General features: G+C 38.8%; 1 protein-coding gene across 4 annotated transcripts in view; it reads left to right on the top strand.

Annotated features, from left to right (window-relative positions):
* The window catches only part of TTC17 (tetratricopeptide repeat domain 17), a 60,193-nt gene that overhangs the window by 29,972 nt on the left and 10,236 nt on the right, over positions 1-19,985 (top strand). For all 4 annotated transcript variants that reach the window (XM_065064780.1, XM_065064779.1, XM_065064781.1 and 1 more), the window contains 4 exons: positions 1,125-1,311; positions 17,201-17,371; positions 18,412-18,662; positions 19,300-19,465. In XM_065064780.1, the coding sequence (XP_064920852.1) occupies positions 1,125-1,311; positions 17,201-17,371; positions 18,412-18,662; positions 19,300-19,465 (775 nt within the window). The remainder of the gene's footprint in view (positions 1-1,124; positions 1,312-17,200; positions 17,372-18,411; positions 18,663-19,299; positions 19,466-19,985) is intronic.

Here is a 19,985-nt window from a genome sequence, read left to right as displayed (position 1 = left end):
GACCATGGTGTGAGAGTACAGCTTTTCTTCATAAACATCAGTGAGACCTGTCTTGTTACAATAATGCCTATTCCTATTTTTTCAGGCATTCTCAGTCCTGTAATACCTTTTGTATCAAAAATCTGGCAGGAGAATTTGTACTTGAATAATATTTCCTGGAATTAAAATTAACCATGGCTACAGGGAGTGAAGGATGTGCTATATTAGCAAAAGCTTTTAAAAAAATTCCTGTTGCTCAGTTTGCACCTTTTTCTGAGTGGTGTTTAATAACACAAGCTAAGATGAACTTGAAAACTCTTAAGCTACTGATCAGTCTCCACATTTTCAGATAATGAATGTAAAATTATTTCAGTGGGTAAATGACTGCTCAGTTACAATATTATAGTCATTATCCTAGGGTTATACTGTTAATTGCAGCAAATTACTTGGCATAAGTGAAAGACTTTTCAGTCAACAAACAAAATGCAATGCTTTACTATGTGCCTGTATTAAAATGCTTATTAAATTTTGCCCAGTGAAAAAGGTGTTTATAATTTGTACTTTAAAAAAAAAAAAAGCATATTTCAAGGATATTAGCCAAAAGCAGTGGACAAAAATATTAAGTTTTATAAATAATTGAAAGTAAACCTAAATGGATACCCTTAAGCTAGTGTGACATCGGTGTTTTCAGTAAACTAGTTCTACTCGAGTGCTGACAAATGAAATGCATCTGTCCTGCTAGAACTCTAGGGATATTTTTATGTTTTTGCTGACTTCTAATCATTCTAAAATGCCTTCAAGCATTTCAGTGTAGTTCTTTGCTACTCTGCAGTAAGCATTACATTTATGATGTGTTATAAGTATTTAATGCTTCATTTCAGCTTGTGTGTATTTAACAGCTGGTTTTCATCATAGGAAGGTGGAATCCTGAACACAACCTTACGTCAAAACAGCTTTTGTTTAGCACCAATGCATCAAGCTGTTAGTTCTCCATCTAAGAATGGGCAGTCCCTATTTAAGAAGTTTTCTAAATTCTTTACAGCCAAATTTGGGAGGGTGTGGATTGACAGAAGTTTTTCGTAGTTGGCTTCAGTTTTAAACACTGAACACACTTATGCTGGGGTATGTGTTTTTTCTTTTTACAGCCCCTGACGTTTTTGAGCCTCGGAAATGCCTATCTGGCTCTGAACAACATCAGTGGAGCCCTGCAGGCCTTCAGACACGCACTGGATTTGACGACCAAGTGCTTGGAGTGTGAAAGCAGCCTGAAGATGATCCGCTGTTTGCAGTTTTATCCTTTTCTGTACAACATCACCTCTTCTGTGTGCAGTGGTAAGCAGCTGCTGAAAGATGGACCACAAGTGAAATAGTGTCTGTTTGCCTTGGGTGTTGCACCTGAAATTCATGATTACTTTTTTTCCAAAGATGCTTCCTTTTGCTTTGTAGTGCTTTCTCCCTATAAGGACCAAGGTTGAGGCACTGCTTTTAATGGAAAAGTTACAGTCCATTAAGAAGCACTTGAGGGTGACTTCTTAAATACCAAGAGGTCTGCCACTGAGTGCAAAATACTTCTTGAGTGTGTCAGTAATACCTTAACAACCTCACCAATATCTCTTACTGGTAAATGAGAAATGCTGGATTCAGTATTTATGGATGTGCAGGCTACTACTGCTAGACTACTCAACAGCCCCTTTTTACATCCCTTCAAATTTTACAGTCAGATGGATATGTTTTCTTAAAGCTGAATAATTTGGCGAAAAGTGGTTTAGCTTTAATACATATCTTTTCAGTGGGCTCAGTACTTTGGATGTCTTTTTCTCGTGTTCAGTCTTTACAGAACAGACTATATTGTGTTAACATTATTTTGTTTATGTGGATCTGTGGTCACTGCTTTTAACCCTCCAAAAGTCTGTGAGAAGAATGACTTTCAAGCCAATCTCTCCCAAAAAAATACTTCAAAAATTTGAGACAGGGTGATTTTTTTGCCTTGTTGGCTACTTGTCTAAAAAACAGTAATAGCTTTTGAAGATGGATTATTTCATTTCAGTGGATTACACTGGAATATTTCAGGTATTTGGTCTGTACTCACACATGGCCAATACACTGCATATGGAATACTTCGTGATCCTTTCTCTTTCAAATTGTTACTAAGATATCTTTCCATCTAATATTTCCTTTGTTTTAAATGAAAACCTCACATGAGAGAAATGCTTTTGATGTTTAGTATTGGTAGGACTTCCTCCGAATTGTTTTTTTTAATTCCCTCTCCAGTGGAAAAACATGGAGAAACCTCCTCTGATTTAGCATCTATAATTACCCTGTGTAGACATAGACTGGAGGCCACCATATCTCCTGTCACAATGTGAATGATACAGTTGTAGGTGAAATTCCAGAACTGTGCCATTAGAATAATACTATATTTTATGGCCATATGTGTTTTTGCTCTGAGTGACAGTACATCAGTTGTGCAGAGAAATGAATGCTCTTTGGCTAAATGTGATGTGGTAAGTGGTACTGTGGCCCAACTCGCGGGTCTCTTACTGACTTCCATACCATCAAGTCTGGTACCTTTCGTTGAATCTCTTAACATCAGATTGCCTTTCTCTTAAAAATCCCTACAGATACTGTAAGCAGTAGTGGGACTTGTACATTTCATCACAAGAGACACTTTCACTGTTCTGGAAAAAAAATTCAATGTTTGTTTTTTAAGATCTTTAAAAATGGCTGTAACTAACAAGGTTAAAGTTGTTCCAGTCATACCTTAATGATAACCACTCAATTTTGAAGTTAAGCAGAAGGTAATTTAAAAGTATATTCACAGAACTAAGATGTTAACAAGCAATGGCTGTATTTGAACCCCAAAGTGATCATTTACGTCTTTCTTTTTGTTTGCTTTTTCTTAAACTTGTCATAATATATAAAAATATACTCCTAAATTGTCTAATTCTTGGCTGCTGTTTGCGTTGATTCCTGATCTAGGATGTTCATTTTGAGGCCAACGGTTACTGCATATGCTGTTCAGGAAGTTTGTGTTTCTTCGATGTGAGGAAACACCCATGCCAAAAGTGCTTATGAGAAGAGTGTTATTTTTCCTTTTTTGCTAGCTTGGCCACGGGTTAATGAAGTGAGCATCAATATGTTCATCTGGTACATTTGGGTTGGTTTTGTTTGTTAAGGAGTCTGTGAAGCTGCTAAATTAAGAGAGAGATGAATATGCCTTAGCATGTTAATTTGCTCATTAAATTTCAGTATTTAACTCTATATTTACATTTTTGCCTTTTTCTGGGACTCTTCCTGTCTTAATATTTCTTTCTTTTTCGTTTCTATTTATAATATCCTTTAGGTCGTCTTTTATCTGAGTGCAAGAAATATGAAAATATAAACCAGACAGATAGTGTAAATGTTCCTTGTACATTCTTGTGCAGAGTGTAAAATAAACATACTGGTTAATTCAACCTTGATAATGATTTGTGGTTTGACTCAAAACTTAGAGTTCAAAAATGGGAAGATAGACTTGCGTAATTTATTTTCATAAGGTTTGGGGAAATATTTTTTTCCCACTGTAAACTTCAACTGACTCAAGAGGAACCTTGACAGGCTGTATGAAAGTGACGTTAAGGCTCCAAAACCAGAATTATTTCAAGAATGCATGCCCAGAATTCGACTTCGAACTTACAAGTATCCTGAATTTTTGGGAGTCTTCTGTACATCCTTCAGTCCAAAGAAAACGATTGAAAAGACATTGTAAGTTTGAATTTTGACCTTACATATGTAATGCAGTAGGATATACAAATATTCAACCACTACATAGAACGTAAAAAAATGCAAACTGTATTTAGCTGCTAATATTTAACACTACTTGCTGCACCTACAGCATTTGTGAAAACATTATTATCATGTAGACTTACAAGACTCATAGAGCAACATAATCCGCTCATGTTTGGCTCCGTGACAGCCTGGAAAGCACATTTTGATGACAAGATGCAAAGGGAACAATGCTTTCACACACCTTTCTGAATGAGACTTTAGGTACAGAGCTAATGCAGCACATGTGTAAATACGTGAATCAAACGTATGCTTGACAATCCCAGTATCACTGAATTGTTACTTCAGGAGATTTTCACAGCCTTTCAAATCATTTGTTGCTGCTTGGGGACATCTGATACTAAAATTTAGCTTGTCCTCTTGTTATTATGCACTTGTTGGCATGTCATAACTATTTATATCCATCTCCTTTGAGATGGATATGTTATGCTGAATAACTTAGCAAGAAATTGGGATGTCACATGTTGTCTCTGGTTTAGTATCTTGTTTTTATAAGCATTCATTCAGTATTACTGAACGGAAGAGCAGTAGGGCTGCCTGTGCTTTGGGTGGGATGCCCATGTGATAGCTGTGGTTTTGCTTCGCCTGCCAAAAGCTTCTGTTCACGAGATCTGAACTAACTACTGGGACAGAGTTCCTTGCTCTGCTGCTGTGAGCCATCGGCAGAATCCAACAAATGGCCAGTGAGAGTTATATGCTAACATGTGATGGAATACGGGATCAAAAATCTGAATTTGTAGTGTGATTTTTGATGACAGTATGTGTCTGGTGTATATTTCAAGTAGGTAAAATGGGAATTTTCTCAAGCATGTTGGGACATTTGCTGTTAGCACAGGACTTCGCAAGTGTGGTACACTCATGCTGACTTGAATGCTTCTTTGAATGCTCCTGTCTGTACTGCTGCATGGTACTTTTTTTTTTTCTAACTTACCTCTGTTCTAGGTGGAAGTTTATATTTCAAGCCCAAGTCACTTCATGCATGTGAGAAGAGGAATTAAAAACCTCAGACCAACACTTTGCTATTTAACTTTTACCTCCTATATTGTCGTTCACATAAATTTTTGTTTTCGTTGTAAAAGGATTTCTAAATCTGCAAAGGTTTATGGTGGGTTTTTTGTTATGGAGTGGGGTATATGAAGTGTCCAAAATATGGTACAACTGTATCATGTATGACATGTATTTTACACAACTGCAGGTGTTAATTGCAACTAATACGGATACTATACAGCAACAGTCCTGCAGAGCTATATATGCCTTAATTACTTGGACCAATGTGGCGACTAGAAACAACGCACACCAGGACGCAGACAGAGACACGCAGGCACAGAGTTCTTGTTAGCAGCGAGAGCAGAGCCAGGCAGAGCTGAGCTCTCTTTTATTAACAGTTCTCAATTTATATGCTTACAGATACAGGGCTGGACCAAGAGGTTAGACAGTTTTTTCAAAAAACGTTATTCTAAACACACCACGCTCATGTTGTGACTGTTTTCAGTCACGTTCCCATGCATATCTTGTGGGCAGCGTTCCGACCCACTCATTCCCAGGCCCAGGCCCAACATTCACACATCATACATATGGGGGTGGTTTTCTGACCTGAGATATCATTCTCACTGGCCTGGGCTATCACTATCACTTCTTACACTCATAAAAGGCATACTTCTGTATAATCTGTCCAAGGCCCTTTAGCTGGAACTGCTGTTCCCACAGACCAACAGCTCACATACTGCCCTGTTCCCAAATAACTGAGAAAATGGCTGGAAGATTTAATTGTTGTGGGAGAATTCTGTTGTTCTTCCAGAGGAGACTTGGCAGCGTTAAGGGTGTTGCTACTGAATGATCAACTGTTCTGTTACTGGCAAATTTGGGTCCTGAAACATATTAAGTAGCAGAAACTTTATGTTGCTTGACAGATACCTAAGCAGCCATATCCAGCACGTAAATAACAGGACCAAGAGACTTGCATAACAAGTGTAAAAAAAAATTAATGTGGAAAACCTGGTCAACTCTCAGAGCTGCAGAAATAAGATACTTAGGCTTTGTGCTGCTCATTAAGCCAGTAGAGAAAGCCAGCATTATTTTTGTCTTGACATTGAAGTGGTGCATTGTCAAGATTTGTTTCGCACACCTTTATGACTTATAAAATTGCAAGTAGCTTTAATCATGTGATAAGGTTTGTAGAGGAATATCCAACTAACACCTAAGGGATTGTTCATGTGGCACTTTATTGGCTGATGTGAACATTCAGATGTTGTCAAACCTTATGAAAAAGGTTACAATATACTAGAAGTGTATTTTCAGTGTGATGATCAGGTGGCCATTGAAACATGCTAATTTGTTAATTGCTGTTGCATAGGGCTTTTCATCATGTGTGTAAACCAGAATTGGTGCTTGGACAAGCAGAAGTCATTTGTACCCAAAATATTTTTATCTGACTGTAAGCATCTGCCTCTGGCTGACAGTTCTAATTCATTATGAGCTCATGCCCTTCACATTCTTTTAGACAACATCAAAAGTCAAAATTTAGTAATGAACTGATGGTATCCAAAACATGAAGCTCAACTTGTTTCAAGCTTCAAGTTTCTATAGTCTCACTATCTTTTATTACTTGGCAGAATAGCACTTTAACAAAAAGCTTTGTGCTGCTCTGTTGGCAGTAGAGGCAGTGTGAGTACATTACAAATGTGTGTGCATGCCATTGACAGAATGCTTTTATGTAGTGAGTATGTTTGTGAAAGCAATGCATACTTCTCTACTTTATGACTTAGTTCTGCAAGGTATGTAGCAATAACTTAGTGATCTGCTTTTAAGTATGGCTTTAGTGCCCTCTTGTGGTACAAGTACCGTGTAGCACGTGAAATAGGAAGTTTGTTTTATTTTATCTCCTTCTTAAAGTAAAACATGGAGAAAAGGTATTTGATCTTTTAAGTGTACAGATTTTTCCTTTGTCCCCCAACAGATAAGTTCTTACAAAGTTAATAAGCTTAGACCTTTATGCAGATTGACCTGAAGAGGGGCGGTTGGCCTGAAAGGAGGAACTCTGCTTGAAACTCTGATAGTAAGTTTATGGACAGATTAAATAAGTTGCTTAAATGCACATCACCATTCAAGCAGCTGACTCTAACTTAACAGTTGCAATCAGTTTGAGTTCCCTGTAGCAATTTCAGATAGGGTTTTTAAACAAGCAGAATTCTATGAAGCACATAACAGCCTATCAGAGCAATCAAAACACATCTTTGCAAATATTTGCATTGTCACTTAATACTAACATAGAGAAAGTGGGTTCTGTCTTAAACAGCAGCTCTAGAATCGATGTTATCAGTTGAAGTTAAATACTCAGTTGCTTATTTCTAGCCCCTACATGCACGTATCCACGTGCCTACTGTTCACCCTGCAGGTTCCACCTGGGATCTGAAAATCAGTATGGATTCTTTTTCCCTTGAGCATCTCTGGCAACAGAGATCATACAGTGACAGTCCAGCTGAAAGATCTGATGGAGCTGCAAAAGTGGAATCTAGGTCATCGTATCTGGGCTCTGCAGTGCTAAAGGAGTAAGAGGAGGTTAAATTGTACTTAGGTAGAATGAAAACATCTTCCTGAATGCAGGCAGGTGGGAGATAGGGAGAATGAGGACTGCTTTTTGTCCTACTAGAGGCAGACATCCCAAAGGGATGGGTGTGTCAGGAAATGTCAGACAGTCCTCTGACTGGGAGATAGTGGAGAATCTTATGTGAGAATTTAATCTGTGGGAGTAATATGACCCAATTATTCTTTCAGTTTTGTGCTGTTGTTTCTGCACCAATAGTCCAGCAAGGGAAGAGGCAGTTTCCTATCATGCACCTTTGCTGCAATAATCATGGCATTCCTAGAATTTTAGTGCTATGATCTGGAAGATATTTGACCAGAATTGTAGGAAAGTTCAGTGAGAATTTACTGATGCAAAACTTAATATGAAGGAAAAGCAGTACAGTATTAAACTAAATATAATATGACATTTTCCATTTTTGTCTGTGTTTATAGTGAAAATTATTCTTCCTGATACTTTATCTAGATCCTTCAGTTACATCGTCTTAACTACATGCTTATGTAGGAGGATTTTCAGGGGTTAGAGTGTCAGAGAAAAGGTTTTCTTTCCAACTAATTTTTTCAAAATCGGATACCTTCATTTATCAGATGTATTAACGTTTATCTGTAATGGTTTTTGTTCTTTTTTGTGATAGGAATGTGGAGAAAATGAGACATACTGCTGCTGTCTTCATCTTCTTTTAGGAAGCTGCTTTTGCCAGTGGTGGTTTCTTAAACATGGCTGCTAAAAGTTCTTACTGTACCTGAATAATATGGACTGCTTAGAGCTGGACCTTTTTAAAAAGGTCCGGCAACTTCATATGTCCAATAACCGTTTTAGGAGGAATACTGTTTTTTTATTATTCTTATTATTTTTAAATTTTATTTAGAGCAGCAACTGTGCTTCTTCATGGAATTGTGTAGAATGTGGCCTGTCAGAGTGCTAAACACTTAAAAGCTATCTTAGAATCTAATAGGGAGTGTACTCCTACCTGACCAGTTAACACATTGTTTTACTATATGAGTGGGTCAGTGTCTCTGCTTTGATCTCCAGTTAGGAGCAGGATTGCATGGATATCTGTCCCAAACAAAAAACTATAAATTGTCATGAATCAAGTCTGACTATTAATCTGTTTTTGTTGGGTAGTATAACCTGGTGAAGAGATACACAGGTAAACATAAACACAGCAAAGATATTTTCTTTAAATAAAAAACGTGAAGTCAGGTCCCTGTGGAATACTGCATGGTTCCAACATATGGTGTAAATTTTACAGACAGAGTGATAGTCAAAAGATACACACATAAGGCCATTACTTGGCTTTGTAGTGTCCACCCCATATGTTGAGAGAAGTGAAGAGCTAACAGTAACTCATTATGGGGTCAGTTAGCTGTTACAGACTCTGACTACATTATGCTACTTCTCTTATACTTAGAGTCCCTTTTAAACTTGAGTTCGTAGGCACCACAGGATGTAACAAAATATTTAGTGTTTAGCATCAGAAGAGGTGTGTGGCTTATGATGAAGGAAAGATTGGAAAGAGAGCAAAACAAATGGAGGCCACTGTTACCTTTGCTTATGCTAGTGATCCTTAAACTAAGAATTTCTGTGGCTTAATTAGAAACAGATTTCAGAAGTGTGTTGTATGCAGTGAACTAAATATTAGTCACTCAATGTTCATAGCATGCATTATACTGTGATCTAATGTGGGTGAGTGTATATTGTTAAGGAATTAATAAGGAACTATTTTTGTATCTGACAGTTAAAAAAAAACTGTGGTACATAGGAGAAGTCACTGAGGACAAGCCTTTGTCTTCAGAACTTATATGTGCTTGTTTTTCTTGAGGCACAGGCTGAAATTCAGCCTGGAGTGCTGCTTACCTTTCTACTCTGTATGTAGGACCAGGGTCCCCTGAAATATACATTTTCTAGTCTTACCCTGAGTTGGAAGGGACCCACAAGGATCATTGAGTCCAACTCCTGTCCCTGCATGTGACAACCCCACAGATCACACCATGTGTCTGAGGGTGTTGTCCAGTCTCTTCTTGAATACTGTCAGGGTTGAGGCCCTGACTGCCTCCCTGGGCAGCCTGTTCCAGTGCTGCACCACCCTCTGGGTGAAGAACCTTTTGCTAATGTCCAACCTAAACCTCCCTGGAACATCTTCCTGCCATTCCCTCGGGTTCTGTCATTGGTCACTAAAGAGAAGAGTGCAACACCTGTCCCTCCTCCTCCCCTTGTGAGGAAGCTGTGGACTGTGATGAGGTCTCCTCTCAGTCTCTTCTTCTCCAGGTTGAACAAACCAAGTGACTTTAGACGCTCCTCATACAGCTTCTCCTCCAAAACCCTTCACAAGGTCCATAGCCCTCTTACGGGTACTATCCAGTAGCTTTACACCCTTTTTATCCTGTGGCGCCCAGAACTGCACACAGTGCTCCAGGTGAGGCTGCACCAGTGCAGAGCAGAGTGGGACCTCCCTCGCCTGGCTAGCAATGCTGTGCTTGATGCACCCCAGGACACAGTTTTCCTCTTGGCTGTCAGGGCACTGTTGACTCATGTTCAAATTATCATCAGACAGAAACCCCAGATCCTTCTCTGCAGAGCTGCTCGTTTATCTACTGACAGGACTGGAGAATTTAAATGTAGATGTTTAGGTGTTTCTATGTTTTGGGCCCTGTTCTCAGGTGTCATAGAGCAAGTTATTGCTTCTAGATGTGGGTCATAAAAAAAAACAAGTTCCTGTTGTAGCAGGTGGTGAGGAAGGAGGAGGGTGAAGGCTTTATGTAGTCAACCTTTTTGATTTTCCCCTACTTGTTTTTTACTATGTAACAAGTGTTTGGGGGTTGGGGCAGAGGACTGGTGTTTTCTACTCTGATATAAAGTAGCCTACTGAGTTTTTCAAGATGTTTTGCATGTATGCACCTTATTAAAATGCATTGCGTTCTAATTTAAATAGGTTTGTCTTCCTCTTTTATTTTTTTTCCATGCTTTATCACTTCTTTATATTTCACAAGGAGAATTTGTGTGTCTTTTCACCAGGAACTGTGTCTGTTATGCAATGGTGAGGTATTTCTCTCATTTGATGTGAACAAGAAATCTGATTATGTGTTGTTGGCATTTGTATGTTTTGGAAGGTTTAATCAGAAATGCTGTAATGAGACAAATAGGTAATCTTTAAATCTATTGCTAAGCCAATTTAGAGGCATCTTTTGGCTACAAATCAGATTTTGAAACTATTTCCCTGTGACTGAGAACAGTTGTTTAACTATATAATCCTCTTAATCAAAACCTTGTTGTTGGAATAAATAATAAAAAAGAACTTTGGTATGCTTCGTTTTTTGGGCTTGAGTCTAAATTTTGACCACGTAAATCATCATCTTGTTGTTGGCTATGCATCAAACCAAAGCTTGTTACATAGCGCACTCCTCCTGGCTACTCAATTTTTGAACATGCATCTTACCGTCTTTTGAAGGGCCACTGACTGCTTGTCTAAAAGATAAATGTAGAGATGAGATAGGAATTTATGAAAATTAACTTTTAACATACTTCATTGTGCTTTTCATTATTTGTTCTCTATACTTAGCTTTTATTTTTCAGTTAACAGTATGTCCTGTCCTTTGAAAATGTTTATTTTAGTCCTGTAACTTCAGTTTTGCAAAGGAGGGTTTCTAGTCAAGGAAAAAGCTAAAAAGAAACACTGTTTCTGTGTCCGGAGAGAACAGAGGGAAAGCTTTGTCTAGATTTTGGACGCTACAGTCCTCATTCTCTACCAGTACCCATACTGATACTTAACTTGAAATAAGTGACCAGAGAGGGAATTTATACAATCTGTTCTTGGTTATTCCAAAATAATAGCTATGGGGACTTGTGGGTAGTAGATGCATTGCTTTTAGTGATTTTTGCAGTGTTACAGCTGTGACAGGTGCTGGCGGAAGGCTGGTGTTACTGTTATGCCGCCTGCCACTTTCCAGTTTGCAACAAGGATTCCCACAGTTCCATGCTCCTGCGGATGCAGGTTGCCTGTGTCTCTTTCTGGGGTCCCACAGACTGCAGTGAATACGTAGCAGACTTGTGTGTTTCTCTTCAGTTACGTATAGACCTATCAAACATTCACAGGTCAGTATGGCATAGCCAGGTAATTAAGAACTTTTCTTCTTCCTTTACTTTCCTGCTCCATTTGTCACTTTGATCATTTTTCACTAAAAATAAACTGAGAACTCTTTGGGTTTTGTTTTTTAATGCTTACGTGTGTAGAAAGCACCAAATTTTCTTTGGTATTGCTTTTGGAGCACAGTACTGTCTTGCAGTTATGGCTCGTGACCTTTTTATAATGTTTTTAATGACAATCCTGTTTAGTCATAAGTGGCTTGCAGTTTTTGCTTTCAAGCTCAATCATGGGATTTATTTTGAAGTGTAAATATGTATTTTTTTCAGGAAAACAGTAAGAAAAGGAATGCATGAATTTTAGAGCAACTTAATAGAACCATGTTAATTTAGAAGGTGAGCAATAGCTACTAAAGATAGATATCTTCTTTAGTTATTGCTCATCCTATTGCTTTTAAAACTCGTCTCAAAAAAACTGGCATGGATTTTTTTTCCATTAACAAATGTTCTGCAGTCAAATATCTGTTCATATACATTTGCAATAACATGGTTGCTGTTAATAGCTCACAGGATCTTTAGGAAATAATCATGTTCACCTTGAAACATAAAGGTAATTTGGGTATGCAGTGTGTCAATCATCGGTGAAAGTCAAAGCTCCTGTTTTATGTGTTGTCTGAAGGACAGTCTCTCAAACAGAGCTTCCCCATAATACTGCCCTGGCTTGTTAAAGTAATATTGCAGTAAAGTTATGGATACAGAAAGACAGCTCTTCACATGCTAGTTCGTCCCAAATCTTGATGACTGAGATCCCAGTAGTTTTAAATGTGCTAAAGGGTTCTGTAAGGTGAGTTCATTCATTGCAGATTATTTTTGCAAACTCGGGTAAATTATAGTGCCTGTGACATGAAGCACTGAACATGACTTGTTCTGTAAAAGCGGTGGGTGACAACAGGCTGGTTTTCAGTTTAATTTCTGTAATGGATATATATCAGTCTAATATGCAGTGTCCTCCAAGCAGTGACCACCCCTAAAGTTTTCATATGACCTAAGAACGGCATTGTTACACATTGTCATGTGTAAAGTAGTAACGTACCACCCCCTCTGACTCGTGTCTCTCTGTATCTGTGTAAGCTGTGACTAGCAAAAGTAAAAAGAAGGCTGCTTTTTGATGCGCTGCTCCTGAAATGTCTGCAGGTGAGACTATTCATCTATGTACCTGTTGCCACTAAGCTCAGTGAGATGTCATTCCTGTTATATAAAGAAGAGAACTATGTTTACTAAATTTCAATGTGAGAAATACTAGTTTTGAGCACGCATCAAAAAGCAAGTATGGAGTTGTTGAGTCCTGTTAGCGTGGTTTCAGTTTGTTCTGTACTCAATAGCTCAAGTATTAGGCTGACTTACATCATTATTAGGTTCAGTTCTCTCTTTGCACTGTTTAACCATGAAGCGGCGCATCATTTACGTGACACTTATCTCCAGATAACTTGCATTATGTGTAATCTAATGTAAGTCACTGACTACAGCAATAGTCACTTGACTCTTGTAATAGTTCAAGAGATAATCCAGCTCTGTTTGTTGCAAGGAAGCAGGGAAAAAAAATCAATACCTAAAATTTTAAATGCCTTTTCATTTTGAAACATTATTCTGCCATCATATCTTCTAAATATGGACCAGAAATTTAAAGAAATGAATTTGTCATGTGAAGTTAGGACCCAATAATTTTTTAAACCTAGTCTGGAACATAGATGGTGGAGTTTAGGAACACTATATTTAACAAACTCTACACTGACAATCAAACAAAAAATAAACAGTCAGTAAAAACTCTGTGTTGACCAAAGATGCCTGGAGATAATTTTACTTTTTATTTCTAATGCTGTTGATGGCACCAAATAATGTCTTGAGATGGTGTAACTATTTAGTGAGGCCCTGTTCTCTCTGCCAGTTGTACCACAAGACACGAACAGCTACAGTGGCAATTAATTTAGATTTTAACAAAAATCAGTGTGCTCTTTAATGTCGAAGTTTGATTACTTTCAAGACCTTTCTCAAGGTACAGCACTTCCATGTGATACACTGAGGGCATTGTTTGTTTTTGTTTCCTATTTTCCCTACTTTCCACATTTCTTTCCTTGTTCTTTAGGCTCAGTGGCTTCCACTCTGAGGGTCTGGAGTCACCTAAATTGACAGAAGTTTGCTTTTAAACAAAAAAACCCACATAGTACCAGAAAGGCTTATATGTAATATGGGAAGTTCATAATTGTTTCCAAGTGTGACTTTTCTGAGAGATGTGGCAATATGAAGTATGTTTCTGAATAAGTATTTGCTATCCCTTTATAGGTAGGGCAAGTTTTCAATGTCAGCTACTGTGTCACTTCTCCGTCCTACTATTTCTCTTTCCTTGCTACAGATGTCAGTACTCTGGGTGTTGGTTTTGTTTTTTTTTCCTTTTGCTAAGTGGTTTTCAACCTGAAAGTTTGGAATCATCCAATTCCTAACCAAGAACTTAAGCCTGACTTTTGGATTGGGCTTTTTTTAGCCCTACTGACTGTAGTAGGTACCACAGCTTTGGTGGGCATTCAAGAAGGGTCCTGAAAATCAAAAAGGTGGTTAATATTCAATAGGATGAATGATCTAGCAAATCTTTTCTGTATTTGAAATGTGTGCTGTTCTAGCTCTCTACAAGTGCATTCACGTTAGTCCCAAAAATTTACAAACTAGAACTATATGAGGAAGAGACCTTTAATATATAATACCGTGTGCTGCTTTTAATCTCCAAGGTCTCCATGCTTCAGTTTAGAGTTTGTTTTTGCTTTTTCTAGCAAATTAATTTGTTTTGTAATTTAGGAACTATTCTTTTTTTTTTTATTTCCTCCCAGTTTCTACATTAACCTGGCACAATCAGATTCTTTATTTGTATTATTTCCATCGCTTAAATAACGGCCCAGACACTTACTTTGTGACATCTCTATAGCATTTTTGTTTCACTGCTAGAACACAGTAACCAGGTCTCATAATATGTAAGGTATGACAGACTCTGATCCGCTTTCCTCTGTGCTTTCTTAGTTCTGAAGAATCAATAGGAAAAGTGGCAGCAGCTGCTCTCAAATGAGCAAGAAAGCGATACTTTTCTAGTAAGTTTTCAGGATGGAGTAAGCTGAATTGATAAAGTACTACAAACTAGTCTTAGACTTCCAAGTTTTATAGCTGTGTCAGGACTTTACACCTGAAATTCATGTGCATATTTGGACAAGAATATATATGAAATGTTAATAAATAATACATAGACGAGCATTTGTAGGGTGGCAGTCGGTCTTGTCCATCACACAGCAACGGTGTTGTACATATTGCAGTGGTACAAGTCACATTCTGCGTGTTCTGTTGTTGACTTGCTGGGCTCACGCTCTTCCCCGCTGGGCTTCAGGCATCCCACTGATACGAGCTGTAAAGGTCTGACTTGCAGACTTTCAGTACCATCAGCTTCATATTACACTCATCAGAGATCTTGAACTTCACTTGGTTTTTCAACCAGAACTTTTTTCTTCTGTGATGTCAGAAAACTGAAAGCAGCAATCTGAAAAATGTATTCCACTCAGGTATCTATATATAGCAGTTCTCAGATCCCAAGAAAACCAGTACTTTTATCCAGTCTATTTTTAGCTGTCAGTGTTTGTAAATTAATATTAATAGTCAGTCTGAAGTAGAATTTTGATAATTTCATGTTGTTTTTCCTTCTGGTTGCTATTTCCAACTTTTTTTTCCTCTTTTTGGCATTTTTATTTCAATTTAAAACAGTCATCTGTTTTACAACCACTTCGCCTTTTCTCTTATCCTAATGATAAGTTGAACTTCAGGAAAGGGAATTGTGGTCATCGCATTACTGAGAAGCACCTGGCTTGCATCAAAATCAAGCTGGTTTGATGTCAAGCAGAGGGACTAGTTTCAGCTTTAGGGTTCTGTGCACACCATTTCTCATAGATTAAACATGAGGATCCCCATATATTGAAGTGATTGTATTATTTTGGTTTTAATTAAGCCAATTTTTTTTTTTATTGACAGCATGGGAGAGGTGAGGAGGGGATTAGAGAGTCAATGACTGATAGAAGTAGGAAAGGTACAGTGTAACTGTATGACATGTTAGAAGAGTTTATGAAGCTAACTGCTTCCGGTTTATATATTTACTCATAAAATAGCATTGCTTGCCTTCTTTTATATACAGCAGAAAAGGTAGGGTAAGAAATAGTTTTCACAGGGAGTTTATGAATATAGTTTTATTTTATTTTGGTGACAGCCCCCACCCCCTGGAAAATACTGTTCTGTTTCTCCTCCAAAGATACCGCCTGAATGTTCACAGATGCAGAAGTTGAGAGTGTGCAGCAAAAAGCTATAGTTTCACTTTGCTGAGAAGTGGTGGTTACCCTTATATGAGAGTTACAACCATCCTCTCATCCTGCGGGCCTGATAAAAGAGTGAGACCTAAAAAAATTCCTTTGTAACACAGGATCATTGTGTGGAGAAGAAAGGAGTCACTGATTTACTTTAATCACATTATTCATATTTTATGCTGCTGGTTGAAAAACATAATGCTTTCTGTACGCATGGAGCAATACAATTTGCATTCATGAGGGTAGAATGGGGAGCAGTTTGAGAGCAGCAGCTTGGTACACAGAATGTGTTTTTCTCCCTGGTGACAGGGTTCCCCTGTGATGAGCGGCCGCTGCCCCACTCCGTGTCTCAGCCCAGGGCAGGGCAGCAGGGTTCAGGGCAGCCCCCAGCCTCTCACATGCCTGGAGAACCCTGTCTCTCTACCCGTGCAGCTCAGGGGGTTCGGCCAAGGGAGCAACTGTTGTGAACACCTCTTGCCCTGGAAGACTGGCAAGTAATTATTGTTAGAAAATCCCACATCTTTAGTTAAAATGTATTTGAGCTCAAAAATATTGCTACAAAGCTGCATGTGGCTACCCATTAAACTTTCTGAAAGCTTAGCAGTGTCTCACTGACTGATCCCAAAGGCTAGCGTTGCTGATTTTCACTTTTTTTTTTTTATCTGCACATTACTGGCTCTACATTTGGATTTTTCCAGTGCTATTTCTAGATCTCTGCATTTGGTGGAATGTGAACCCATAAACCTGACCACAGAATTCTAAATGTTTTTAACTGAATAAATTTCTGATTTTTAGCACGGATTAATACTCACAGCTTTTGTCCGTCAGTTTGATAACCTGGTTTAACCTACATACTGTCTGTTGCTGGCATGGAAGGTCAGGGCCTGACAGTCCTATGTCAGTCTGCCTTGGTCCTTTTTTTTCTTGCACATAAGTATGGTGAGCATTATGGTGTCTCAGTGAAGTTCATGTGGCAGGCAACCCCCACATACGGTGGATTTTCACTAAAAATATGTCTTGGGAATGGTGATTAGAGTGGCTACCAGCACACAGCCCTTTCCTATGTACTGTGCAACCCTCCCTCAAAAGATAACTGAATTTTCTTTCATTAGTAGTTCCCAATTTATACCTAATAACATATTTTACTGTAACTATTCTAGGTGATCTGCTTTGTCAAGGGGCAAACCAGTTTTTTAATCGCTGAGTAAAGTCTTCAGTATCTTATAGGATTATTCTGTTAATCTGTGTGTAGAAAAGTAGAAGACTGTAGCTTCCACACTACAGCTTCTGCACTTGTGTCTAGGAGGAGCAGTCTTACATGGTGTATCAGAAAATTCCTCTCTTTCAGGCCACTGTCATGAGAAAAATCCAGATGGCAGTCATGATAAGGAGAAATACTTTGATGACCACCATGAGTCAGTTGCAGCCATGACAGAAGGACATTCTGAGGGAGGTACAGAAGATACAGAAGCCCTTACTCAGAGTTCAACAAGGGATCCCTCCTCCTTGAGACTGGACAGTAAGTCAGCCTTACAAAATGTTCTGGCAAATGAATTGCTTTTGAGATTTTTCAGAAGAACTGTTTTGCTTCCTCCCAGAAGCCATGTTTTCCCCTGCTCTGTCTATAAAGTGACAAGTAACCCTTAAAACCAGTTTCATTCAGTTCACTGTTCTTTTTCTTCAAGTGTAACATCAAAATGCTTTCAAAAAGAAAACAACAAAAAAGAGAGATTGAAGTTTAGACATTTTTCAAGCTGAGGAATGTAGTTTCTTGCAAGAGTCTACAAGCATGCGTTGGTTGTACCTCAGCCTGTAGAAGAGGAGCCTTAGTGGAGACCTCATTGTGGTCCACAGCTTCCTCACAAGGGGAGGAGGAGGGGCAGGCGCTGATCTCTTCTCTCTGGTGACCAATGTCAGAACCCGAAGGAATGACAGGAAGATGTGCCAGGGGAGGTTGGACATTAGCAAAAGGTTCTTCACCCAGAGGGTGGTGGAGCCCTGGAACAGGCTCCCCAGGGAGGTGTCACGGCCCCAAACCTGACAGTGTTCAAGAAGAGACTGGAGAACACGCTCAGACACATGGTGTGATCTGTGGGGTTGTCACATACAGGGATAGGAGTTGGACTCAATGATCTTTGTGGGTGCCTTCCAACTCAGGACATTCTGTGATTCAGTAAATTCTGTACCAGCTGTGCCAGACAAAAGGGAAGAAAAACAGTGTCTATGGTTAAGGTACAGAGAGCTTTATTCCATGTTTATTGCACATATGTAGACAAAAGACACCACCTGTTTACTCTCTCAAGCAGGCAGAATTCTGTTTTGGAAAGGAAACTGATGAAAGTGGTCTAGAATTGTTGATTTTTGAAGCAACAGTTGATGCTTATTTGCAGTGGGAAAGTCTGCATTCTCTAGTCCCCCTCTCCATTTGTAGCACACAGTGATTAGTCAGTGATACTTGGTTTATGCAAGCAGAAAAGTCAGGTCACAGAAAAAAGGTAATATGATTTGCAGAAGCACCAGGAGAAACATTTTTGAAGTTTTTATGGTGTTCCCTTTTAGATGCAGTCACTGCAGAAAGCAATGGTTCAGAGGGAATGGAGAGTTTAGAAGATGATCAGATGTCTGAAGAGATGCTGGCTTTGGTGGATGAGTTTGAAAACTCTTGGCCTCAGGAAGCTTTTGAAGGGGCACTGGAGGTAAAAGGTCGTCGGATGGACTTGCAGGGAATCCGGGTCCTGAAGAAGGGATCTCAGGATGGACTGGCCAGCTCCTGTTTTGGGGACTGTGGTGATGATGATGAAGCTGAATGGGTAAGTTTGGATGAGTTTACATAAGTCTTGTACCAACTTACTATGGTGGAGGAGGGGAGTTGAGGACAATTCAGGGGTTTTAACACTGGAATATAGATAGGAACTTGCCCCTATGGGCCTTAAAAGAGCTGGTTCATGGCTTATGTGAAATGAACAAGTAGTTCCAATCCATCTTCTAAAGGAAAGGCCTCCATGTCACTAAAACTGATACCCTAAGTTTTGACTATCAGCAGCAAGAGCTTAGGTGTTGAATGATGCTGAGTGACTTCAAATTTCTTACAGTTACAAAAGATAAAAGTTTCTAACCGAAAGTTCTGGTTAGCATGAAAACAATGAAATATCTGTTGTCATCATGTTACAAACAAAATATGTAAGGAACAATGTCTTTCAGTTCTCCAGCAGTTGAATTAGTTTTCTCCTAGGTTGGAGGTTGAATTTGTGTACTTTGTTTGCGTGGTGTGATACACTGAAAGTGAGCAGGCTTAGAGAATGGGTTGAGATGGGGAGGGAGAGAGAGATAAAAAGATCTCGTCTATAACGTCTTTGAATCTTTGGGCTAAAACAAGTAGTGTATTGGAACTGGTAACATTCACGGTGTTTCTTACTGTTAACCTTGTTAATGCTGTTCTTTTGGTAGATCACTTTTCAGGTCAAACGTTTAAAGAAACCGAAAGCTGAAAGTTTGGATCTCCAGGAGCCAGTTGGGAGAAATGGAGAAGAAGGGACTACAGGAGAACATGAAAACTTTTACCAAACAGCCCTAGAGATCAGTGGACCAAAGATACCTTCTCCCGGACCAACAGGTAACCTGCTGCTTCTAGAGAAAGCAAGTTGTTTGCAGCTTTTGTGTTACTACAGTTTATTTCCTTTACAGCTTTTATATGACACTGGTTTATTACCATAAATGTGTGTTATGGACTGCATAGTGAAATATGCTTTCTAGAAAAAACGTGGAAAAATTAGAAATCTCTTCCATCTGCATCTTCTTCATGAAGTGCAGCATAACTATCTGCTGAGTGAAAACTTTCTGTTCAATTCCCAGAACTTCTGGGAATGAAGTGGTAAGAGTGGAGAATGGAAGAGGTGTAGATATTGTGAGTAGAAGTAGTAAAAGAGAGAGGAGGTTTTAGTGGTCTTTTTTCTGAAAAACTGGATGGGCAGAGTAGTTTATCAGATGAGACACCCCTTCTGACACAAATGCACAATGAGAGCTTCAACTGCTTACTGACTAAACATAAGAGACACAACTCAAAAAGCAGACAGATTAATCTAGTAAAAATAAAATCAATAAGAAGATTTAAGTGTTCTGCTGAAATTGGTTTG

Source organism: Columba livia, chromosome 5 (genome assembly GCF_036013475.1).
Source record: "Columba livia isolate bColLiv1 breed racing homer chromosome 5, bColLiv1.pat.W.v2, whole genome shotgun sequence".
Classification (NCBI taxonomy): Eukaryota; Metazoa; Chordata; class Aves; order Columbiformes; family Columbidae; genus Columba; species Columba livia.
Note: the sequence above shows the minus strand (reverse complement) of the source record. Positions and strands in the feature narration are given on the sequence as shown.